The sequence below is a fragment of the Syngnathus floridae genome, chromosome 11, assembly GCF_059516105.1.
Source record: "Syngnathus floridae isolate MCC-2025c chromosome 11, RoL_Sflo_1.0, whole genome shotgun sequence".
Taxonomy (NCBI): domain Eukaryota; kingdom Metazoa; phylum Chordata; class Actinopteri; order Syngnathiformes; family Syngnathidae; genus Syngnathus; species Syngnathus floridae.
In genome coordinates this window covers 7385869-7396232 of record NC_142423.1, presented here as the reverse complement: position 1 = coordinate 7396232, position 10364 = coordinate 7385869, and the positions used below count along the sequence as shown (strand labels likewise).

General features: G+C 43.0%; 2 protein-coding genes and 1 long non-coding RNA gene across 5 annotated transcripts; 1 reads left to right on the top strand and 2 right to left on the bottom strand.

Moving 5' to 3' along the window:
- Nucleotides 1–148: 148 nt before the first annotated feature.
- LOC148390737 (uncharacterized) lies at nucleotides 149–6491 on the top strand. Its single transcript, XR_015861505.1, has 4 exons — nucleotides 149–452; nucleotides 1378–1573; nucleotides 3818–3944; nucleotides 4481–6491. It is a non-coding gene; the product is annotated as an uncharacterized LOC148390737 (long non-coding RNA).
- eps8l3a (EPS8 signaling adaptor L3a) lies at nucleotides 373–6491 on the bottom strand. 3 transcript variants are annotated; one of them, XM_088390919.1, is made up of 20 exons: nucleotides 6272–6491; nucleotides 5687–5765; nucleotides 5169–5242; nucleotides 5039–5103; nucleotides 4643–4801; nucleotides 4409–4558; nucleotides 4186–4226; nucleotides 4033–4115; nucleotides 3792–3955; nucleotides 3513–3618; nucleotides 3342–3415; nucleotides 3200–3274; nucleotides 2942–3087; nucleotides 2635–2857; nucleotides 2485–2549; nucleotides 2055–2151; nucleotides 1860–1967; nucleotides 1656–1741; nucleotides 1398–1533; nucleotides 373–1316 (listed from the first exon to the last, which is right to left on the bottom strand). In XM_088390919.1, exons 2-20 carry the CDS (start codon nucleotides 5749–5751, stop codon nucleotides 1314–1316), a joined length of 1920 nt encoding a protein of 639 aa, XP_088247045.1. In that variant the 5' UTR covers nucleotides 5752–5765; nucleotides 6272–6491; the 3' UTR covers nucleotides 373–1313. The 3 variants fall into 3 exon arrangements, with proteins under 3 accessions (XP_088247045.1, XP_088247044.1, XP_088247043.1); XM_088390918.1 differs by having other exon boundaries at nucleotides 373–1313; XM_088390917.1 differs by lacking the exon at nucleotides 373–1316 and having other exon boundaries at nucleotides 1327–1533.
- A 381-nt stretch (nucleotides 6492–6872) lies between these two features.
- irf6 (interferon regulatory factor 6) lies at nucleotides 6873–10264 on the bottom strand. Its single transcript, XM_088390921.1, has 8 exons — nucleotides 10004–10264; nucleotides 9654–9836; nucleotides 9310–9505; nucleotides 9117–9215; nucleotides 8737–9021; nucleotides 8158–8550; nucleotides 7949–8067; nucleotides 6873–7753 (listed from the first exon to the last, which is right to left on the bottom strand). Exons 2-8 carry the CDS (start codon nucleotides 9825–9827, stop codon nucleotides 7523–7525), a joined length of 1497 nt encoding a protein of 498 aa, XP_088247047.1. The 5' UTR covers nucleotides 9828–9836; nucleotides 10004–10264; the 3' UTR covers nucleotides 6873–7522.
- Between the last annotated feature and the right edge of the window lie 100 nt (nucleotides 10265–10364).

Below are 10364 nucleotides of genomic sequence, written 5' to 3'. Positions count from 1 at the left end.
ATCAATCTCTCCGGGTGTTGGAGAGACACCTTTATAATGTGTTTGGGGGATATTTTTTTACTCCGTTCAGTTTTATCAATTTTCGATTACGTATTATAGCTATTGGGGGCGGCACTACCAAACAAGGTAATGGGTGTGGCCAAACTGTTCCGTCAATCCGCCATCTTGATTACTTAGTTCAAACAATTCAAGGATGCCGAAGTGGAGCTATCAAAATGTTCCGTTGTTGGATGCATTAGTCCACACAACTCATTACACAGCATCAGAACCTCAAAGAAGGGCCTGGTTAAGCTTAATTTTTCAAGACGAAGTTCCCACAACTGTGGAACATTGTGCTTGTCTGTGCAAAGCACTTCAGTGTTTCACAAATCTCGTCAAGATTCGCCCAAAGACTTCGTTTCATTGAGGGTTCAGTTCCTCCAATCTATAGAAACGACGGACACAGTAAAGTGGTAAGTTTGAGATGACACAAAAATAATACACTGTATTTCACGTTCATATTATTGCATGTCTATGATGCCCTCGTTTTCATAGCATTAGCATAAGTCTTTCTGCTGATTCTAGAGTTGTGCGCTCTGTTTTCACTTGTGAATGTATTTTGGCTAGTTGTATAAGATGAATTGCATCGGAGGTGCTGTTTTATTCTTGGGGAACACAATGTGTTAAATACATTCGTTAGCTTCTCGCTAACGCTAGCATTAGCTTACTTCTTAACTTGACTGCAGTGCTTGATTGCAATACGTGTTCATAAGTATTGTGAGGGGATGTATTTTGTTACGTTTAATGTATGTGATTCAGACGAAATATTTGCTGTTCCACTTTATATTGAGCACAACTGAGTAAAATGTAAAAAGGAAGGATTTATAACCATGATGTCAGCTTTAAATGACATTTATTTTCTGTCATAGGTATCCAATGTAAATTGGAATTTTAAACTAAACTTATACCTGTAAGATGTTTCCATTAATCGAGTTGGAGATTGAATACTTTCATACTTTTAAGGTAATATTTTGCTCTTATTGCAGTATTAGAGGACTATGGGCAGTACTGTAGTAGAACACTACTGCAAAGTAATAAAATTACAGAATTAAATTGACAGCTTACTGACACTGTTATTCATAGGATAGCATCATCATTGTAAACACAGTAATTTAGAATGTAAAATGCCAAGTGTTGTGTTACATGTGCAGTGACATATTTAATGTCAAAAGTGCCAATGTGAAAATGATAGAGGTTTCTCTGCTGTGAGCTGAAGGTAGACCCCGATCTGGTGATGTTTTCGTCCATGACAACTCTCCAATTCAGTTTGCTGCCTACTGTTGCAAGAAAAAGTAACAGTGTAAAAATCACACACACTATTGGTGTCCATGGAAACAGATGGAAAAGTTGCCACCTACAGTCAAGGAGGCGGTGCGGACTGCTTGTAATTGGTAGAAGACCCTCCCGCCTTCTTCCGGACACACCGTCTTCAGTTCCTCTCGGGTCATGCTCAGTAGCATGGAGCCGCTCAGCACGCCCAGACAGCGCACCGTGCTGCAAGCACAGAAGAACAAGAGCAAATCAGACGTCTGAGGTAACCGACATGGATTCAAATGCAATGTGTACAAAAGTCAACCAAGTTCTCTAGACTTTACAAAAATGATGTATGTACTCACATCTTGGTGAAGCCCATGTGCTCAAGCCAGGCTTTCACCTCGGGTGGTTTGGACTTCTTGCTTAAGACAGGAATGCTTTCAATGGGCTGAAGAAGAACAGAGATTTAATCAAAGGCTCATGGGGAAAATATGGAATCAGATAATTACAGTGGTAAACAGCAAATTTCAAGATGACTTTGTGGTTCTATATAAGATTGCAATCACCACGTCGTCAGTTTCCTTTTCATTTTCCGTGAGGGCGTTGTTGGGGACGAATCCTTCTTCTCCTTCACTGTTCCTCACTTTCCACCACAGCTTGGAAACGTCCAGAAGCTACAGGATGTAGCGAGCGTACTTTTCATTTGATCTTTATTATTTCATCAGAATTTTGTGTTTCAAAAGGATGGAACGACATTGCACCTCCACGACTTCGCCTTTCCTGATGGTCAGCTCTCTGTTATTCCTGGAGATGAAGTCGTGCGTGACACGCATGCGACGCAGCTTCTTCTCTGGCAGCCTATAAAAAAAAACACGTATGGACACACAAAATTGTAATTAAAGCTCCGATGAATGGGCCCGCCCGTGACCCTCGCGCCCAGTGGCGGTCCTAGAATGGCGCCCTGTGCAAGTAGGGTTTCAAATTAGGGTTACATTTTCAAAGTAGGGTTTCAAACTACGGTTACCGTTTTAAAGTAGGGTGTCATATGGCCATAATGTTGGAGAAAGTTCCATTTGCACCATATGTCTAATTGAATGGAAATTAGGTTAAATTTTCAATGAATAATGAAAAATAGATTGAAAAGCACAACTTGGTGACTTTGCAAATAGGACCATATCCATTCGTAAGTACCTTGCTGGTATCCTCACAAACTGTTGTACTGGTGCAGGAGGTGACGCTGTCTCCTCTGTGCTTGTCTGCACACACAAAGCAAATGTCCTCTTGGGGTTTTGTTCGATTTATTTTTCTAGTCCTTAAAAGAAAGGAAGCGTGAGGGTTCACCTGACTGGACGGGGGTCGTGGAACTTGTTGCGGCTTCATTGGCATCACACTGGAAGTTGTAGGGGCCTCCATAAGCTCGGGAGGCTGCCGTGGAACCTGTTGCGGCTTCATTGGGGTCATACTGGCAGATACAGGGGCCTCCATCACCTCGGGAGGCTGCCAGCCATCAAAGAACTCCAGCGTGTATGTTGGGATGTCTTCGTCATCCTCAGGCCATTTGGTGCTGCGCCAAAGGAGGAAATACTATTAGATAATCTAGAGTCGCCTCGAACATAGGTTAGGTATGCAATTTGGGACTGTGCCCTACCTTGGGATATTCCACGCATCTCCCAAAGACTGCCACAGCTGGTCCTCCTCTTCCGTCGCCTCCTCACTCATGAGGCAGATACACTGAGGTGTCAGCAAAGGTGCCACGATGCTCGATGGCACGCCCTCAGAGCAATGACTTACAATCTGGTGAGCGCATGTCATGGGTCACAAAATTAAGTACACCGGAGGAGATATGGCTAATTTTGTCAAAGTTGCAGTTTGTGTAAAAAAATGTGGTCTTTTAATTCCAACTTACAAATGCTAGTGCAGAAAAAAAGGAGTGCACAAATTCAGACACACTGGGGTTATCAATCTTTCCCTTCAGCTCCACCTGAAGACATGAAAATGATAATGAAGACAAGCAAAAGAAATTATGGGATATATTTGAGGACACGGACTAGCAGGTTGAACCCATATTTAATCTTCTGGAGACACTCTACGAACTCTTCCGTTGGGGGCATGCCGGACATGGCTGACAAACAAAACAAACGTATTTTAGCTTTATACTTGAAATCTGAAATCAAAGCTGGCCTCGTAAAGAATACGTTGAAATATTTGCATTCCCAAACCTTTTCCTTTTTTCTTTTTCTTATTTTTCTTTGCGTTTTTCACCGCAAAGGCGGCCACCTTTCCCATGAAGATCTCAATGTCACTGATGATGTGATTCAAGATGTCCTGTGGCGTAAGAATGGGAAGATTAACAATATCATCAAACTACTTCAAAACACAGTAGAGTTCACACCAAAGGCAGAAAAAAAAAATTGTTTGAAAATTGCAAACTTCTTGATGCTTACGACTTGCACGTGACTTATTCACCATAAGGATTATATACCTCATTTTTTACATACCACATTTCTGTCCACCTCTCTGTAAGGTCTTGGAGGTTGCAAAGGTTCAACTATGATGGAGCCCATCTCCTCCTCCTCTTCCTTCAGCTCCTCCTCGTCCTTGAGCTCCTCTTCCTCCTCCTGGTCATCGACATCCTTCCGAGCTATAACCAGGTGAGTGTCCTCTAAACGGGCAACCAAAACCAGATTTAAACAAATATATCTCATTACTATTGTCAACGCAGCGTCTTAACAGCCTCACCGTTGTAATCAGGAGGGGCCCACTCGGGAGTTTGCTCTTTGGGTTCAATTTTACTTTGGGTTTCAGGTTCTTCATGTAATGCACTGTCGAGTCAAAATTGTCACCACATTCAAATCCAAAGAATACCCAATGAGCGAGTTTTATTGCTCCTACCTTAAACGCGCTTTTGAAATACCCCTTTGGACGTAATCTGCCTGGAAACAAGAAATGAAATTTCATGATCAGGTTGGTAGTCCGAATTAGTTGTGTTGGAGGAGTGAAACATCTAAAAAAAAAAAAAAACAAGTGTGGAGAAAACCCGCAGACCACTAGTGGCCCTCGTGCCACACTTTGAGAACCACTCGAAAGACTTATCAGATGGGGTCTTAATTCTCACCCTGACATCATTGCAGTGGAACAGGAAGACACTTGTCATGTGTTTCTTGTTTGCTTTGACCGTCACTGCCAGGAGTGAGTTTGAAGCTGTTGTGTCCAACTCAGCCTTCAGCTCCACGATGTCACCTAGATGAATAGACTCCAGCACCTCCTGAGAGAAAGTCCAACATTGTTATCCTGTGATGAAAAGCCCGATAGAAAATAGATGGATTCCGCACGAGCGCTTGCAAGTGACCTTGGTCTCTATGTCGGTGAGCAGCAGGTCAGGCTCTTTGACCTCCAGCAGCATGTTCTGGCCCCATACTCGGCCCATCTTGTCGAGCAGATTGAGCCTGTCCACACAGTCTGCGAGGCCTCGCAGCTCCTTGCCATCCAGGTCGCATGTGAGGAGATGCTGACAAGCAACAACAACATAAAATGATCCCCTTTGTTCAATTTTAATAGCTTTTCAGGTTGATCGTAGCCAATTTTAGATATATTTTGGATTGCTGACAAAATCTGTCAAAAATCACCAGCCTTGGTGAAATGTCATCACATTTGCATTAACACTTCTATAATACTGTCAAGGTAGCGAGGAGGATAAACATGGCTAGCTTAGAGCCTTGCTGGTAAACATGACTCGGGACCTTACCTCCACTCTGTAATGGAAATACTTTATGGTCTTGGTCATGGAGGCGGCGTACTCCTTCCTTCGCACTGTCGAAACAGTGGATCATGAAAGGGATCCCACATCGCTCAAATTGTACGGTGCGGTTACTTACTGTATATCGACCTTGCGCTGGGCCTCGGCATACATGAAACCTGCGATGACACCTCGTCTGTGACCGAGTTGCCACTGTCACAACAAAGAGCAAATGACTGGAGGCCATTGGTAGAAAAGCTTCTCACGCCTTGTACTTAACATTTTACTTCAATTTAACATTAGCTGAACTCAAATATTTTTTAACAAACAAAAGTCCTATATTTCTTTCAACTATTGAAATCTGTTAGCAAGCACTCCCCTTTTGACAAGGTAACACATCCACCACACGGGCGTGGCATGTTAAGATGCTGATTAGAAAGCACGATTATTACTTAGGCGTGCCTTCGGGCCTTTCTGAAATGTGCGGTTTAGGCACACGTCATTTTTTTCAAGTGTAGAAAAATTCAACTCCTGTACTCGTGTTACAGTTTAAAAAAAAAGACAGGACCTGTATTTAGTACAGTGAAGTGTTTGTCGTTACTTTGTACATTTGCTCAAGGTTGACTGTGGGTATTATAAAATAATGGACGCACATACTTGGACAGGATGGATCCGGCATAACTGCTGGTTTCATTCGCCAGTGAACTGTCGCTCTGGAACATCCTCACACACACACCTGTCGTGTCACATGAATGTCATAAAACAAGGTAGCGTCACAGTATTGTATGGTACTATATTTAGTTTTTACGCCTTATTGTAGAAAAACCTTAACGGATCAGAAATCAAAAGTTATAATTGAATTGTTTTTTTACTCAGGTCCACATATAATTATTTGCTCAGGTCAAAAATGCTAAAACTAATGTTAAAATAAACACTGATTAACACATGTATTGATTTCTTTTGTAATTATCAACATCCATTCAGGTTCACGGAACGCTTTAAACAGACTTTCTTTTATTTCAGTGAGCACTCAACATTTTAGTATTTTATGCAGCAATAAAGAACTTCCAACTGAATCACCTTTTACAACCAAAATTACCATTATGTCAACAAATATAGATACAAAAATACAGATACAAAACTGCCAGCATCACTTGGGTTCTTGTAATTCTGTTATAGTTAAAAGATACACTTTGGAATATACTGTATAAACAAAGTTTAGGAAATTTTCAGTGTTCTTACCTTTTGTGTTGAATGCAATTTAAGATCTCCCGTATGGAATATTTAAAATCCAGCTCAAATTCCAAGTCATAGTTTGAGCAAACACTTAAGACCTTCCCATAAAGACAGAGCACAAAGTCCAGATGCTGTGACACAACGAATGTGTGGAAGAAGTGAGTTGCATTTCTCAGTGTGGTATCCCGCCCAAGCAAAGGTTAGACTAGATATGAAAACATATTGTGGAGATGACATGTTTAATAGTTGCCAAGGCGATAAGTCCACTTGCGCGGTCTAATCAACTTGACAGCTTTCTGTGATAATTGAGATTGTGAATAAAAGCCCATTAAATTCAATCAGAATTAAATTTTGAAAATTATTATAAGTATATTGCTTAATGATGTCTCCCCAGTGATAAAGCTGTGATTGCCTTAGAATGTTGTAGAAGTGATCATTTGAAAATAGAACACTTTGATTACTTGCTTGTGCTTACACTGTTCAACCACTAGAGCGCACCAGTGAGGCCCCGCTATGTTTATAAATTTTGGCAACAAATTGGATGTTATCCGTCAACTTTCACACAGTATACAAAGGCGATGTGTTGAAGTCAAAGTAATCCATGAAATTAAAGTGAGTATGACGTTTTTTATTGTACATAAAATCAGAGCATAAAAAGGCACCACTGAACACCTCACTGATTCAATAGCATCCATCTCAGAGCCATAAAATGGAATGATGCATTTTGGTTTTTTTTTTTTTTGCATACAAATAGTGGATTAAAAAGAAACTGTAAAAACACACACTGAATCTAAAATAAACAGATGACAAAAACAGAACCAGCTCAAATAATTAACACATCTCTAACTATATATTTGTTTAAAATGCAACTTCTTAGCATGGTCGGGTAAAATGTTTTTGGCAAGCTGTACAATATAAAAATTCTCTAAGATGTTTAGATCACATGCTTTATGTGTAGCTTTCAACATTGTGGACGATTGATTACTCTGACACATTTATACACAAGGCAATCTCTGTCAGTCATTAACTGTGTTAAACTATATTTTGAAGCAAGCAGGACTTTGGCCCATCCATGTTGTGCTTCTGCATAAACTGTACAGAGATGCAGAGCACGAGAAACAAAGGGGGGGGGGGACACACTATTGAGTGAAATAAAAAAAAGGGATTACTTTCAAATAGGAATACCCGAAAATGTTTGCTAACATGACGTGTGATCAAACTATTTTAGACCAGAGTCTGCTGTTCCCCGGCAGGTGCTCATTGGCCTTGCAGAGTCTGGACGAGGTTGAAACCTGAGCCAGGAGGCAAAACCCAGCCGTCCTGGCCCTGGTTGGTGTGAAGCAGGCAGTAGAGCTGCTTCAGATGGGTCACTATGTTGTCTTTGATATCGGGGATCGAAATCTGGAGGCGCACGCTGCCGCTGTCGAAGGATCGCGTGTTGTCTCCAGAAAAAATCTCGGTGATCATGCGAGCCACCACTGGAATGATCTGGAATGAGATGAACATTGTCTGCTTAAAACAAGGCTGACAAAGACGTTTCGTAGATGCGCTTTGTCCTGCCTCCAAAATCTTCTTTTGGTCAGGTTCTACTTGAGGTGTCCAACATTTATTTGTGTGATCAATGTGGCCCCTATAGATGCCACAAGATGGTGACTTTCCTTTTAGCCAGCGTTCAATTCTCACCTGAACCATGATAAGTTTCCTCTCGGTCGGCCTTCCATCAGGCCACTCCTCTCCAAAACATAGGTTGATTTCAAATTGCGGAGGAGTTGGGGTTTGGCCACGCTGGTGGGCAATCACGCCTACGTCGCACAAAAAACATTCCAATTATTAATGATGCCCCACATCAAACTGGCAGAGAATGAACTATAACGACAGGAACAGGAACTCACCACTGAGAAAAGACTCCAGGCAGAACAGTTTGACTTTTGTCTGCCGCTCGATAGGATTAGGCGCAGAGGCATTTGGCGCGCAGGGGCCGGACCAATACACCTTGCACTGGCACAGACGGACGGCGTAGATGTCATGGCCGCTCACCTCCAAGATCAGACCTCGGTCCATCACATCCAGCAGACGGTTGGTGAAAATTCTCTGCTTGTCGTTGGTGATGTTCTCCGTGGTGGGGAAGCGCAACTGTTCCAGGCTGACCGGTCCGAACAGCTCCTCCTGGTTGACCATTGGACCCAGATCGCCGTAGAAGAGCCTGCAACCCTGGGGGTTGCTGACGGTGATCGTAGGACACATCTCCCTCCCTCGGTACAGGAACTGCACCTCCAGGTCGGTCACTGAGTTCAAGACGCATTCCGAAAATTGGTATTTTGCATTTGAAGTAAGAAGTACTTGTTTTGCTAGTTTGCGCTCCTTGTTGGTGGCACTTCATTTAGAAAAACTAGTTTGGCAATTTTTAGTATGCTGTAACTGTCAGTTAGTGATCATTGTGGACATGCTTGGAAGATGGCAAAAAAACGTACTTGGGAGGGAGCTGATCCACATCTCTGGAGAGGCAAATAAGGTGTCGGTAATAGTAGGGCCCTGCATCGAGGGGTCGGCCAGGGCAGCGGAGGGCATGACAGCGGAGGGCATGACAGCCATGGGCGTGGGTTGCATCTCCACATCCTCAGGCTCCTGTTTTGGCCAAATCTTAACAGATTCCTCTTTGGGCCAGACTTTATTAGGTTGAGGACAACTTGTACTTGGTGGCATGGAGGACTCCGAGCTCATAGGAGACCACAAGATGAGAGGAGACGGACTTGTGCCTGGTTGGGGGAATCAGAATGTCAGCATCAAGGTTTCTTTCATTTCTTGTTCTTTTATGGATGTAATAAAAGTAGAAGGAAGATGAAGTCCTTACCATTGGATGGGTAGGGAGGAAGAGATTCTGGTGTGTCTGGAATATCTTCCTCTGCGCCTTCTTCCTCACCTGGAGTCCAAGAACCAGGATCTGAAGAACCTGTGGTTTCATTGGCAAGTAGTGGTTTTAAACCAGAGTTGTACCAGCCATACAGAAGAATGGGGGGGAAACAAAGCTCATTCATTTACTGTACCTGGGTTGCTTAAGGGTTGCAGGATATCACAGACATCATATATCTTTAAGGGATTCATCGGGACCTCTTTGGTTCCGTCGTAGACGAGGTTGAATTCCCGGCTTTTGTTCAGGGCACATCGGAGCTGGGCTTTCCACTTGGCAGGATCGGGTTCATCAGACCCTTCCTGGAATTTTCCAGTCTCAACAGCCCATGCCTGTGGTAACATGTATGAAAGTATTTTTAGTATTGAGTATATATTTTATGGGGAAAAAAAAACAGGCTCCTTCTACAACTGATTATTTCTCATCAATGACACATTTGGAACAGACTATTAATCTTGACCTGTTTAGGTGACTGGTTACCTTAAATATAGTGTCCTCGTCCTCGTGTTGAGGCGTGTGGCGCGTGGCGTGCTTCCACGGGATCCTGAAACGCATGGCGTCACGGTCGATCCACTCCAGACCGGGATATCTCCCGCTGTCCACCTGAGCCACTAGCCACGGCTTCAGGCGGACACGTCGCGGCGTCACCGACATGGCGACTGACTGAGAAAACACAATGCAGCGAAGGGTGACGATCGTGCGAATGAAGCTGCTTTTCCAATTAATTCTGTTTATTACTTTAAATAAATTGAACTGATGTTTTACACAGGAGACCAATTTAAACGTAATCCATAGGTTCCGTTTATTTGAAAAGGAACAATAAAACCTACCTGCGCGAACCAGGAAGTCGCTGTTTCGTTTTCCAGTCGGTCTCTGGCCCAAATTTGTCCGATCTCCCCCCCCCAGGGGTTTATTACCTTCGCGCGAATATACTGACCCCAATTATGTAATTGTCACCAGCTAATCTTGTTGATCAACCAATAATGTGACGATAACAAGCCTAAAAGTTTGTCCAAGCCAACTCCGACCTAATGCTCTTTGTGTTTTTTCCTCTGCTCCTCAGCCTCACCACGCCCACTTCCCCTCAGCCGAAACTCAGGTACGCCTGTGACGTCACACTGATGGCACACCTTTTCCAGAATGTCAAACTCACGAGTTGTGCACGCTCCAAGTACATCGTAATTTTTTTTT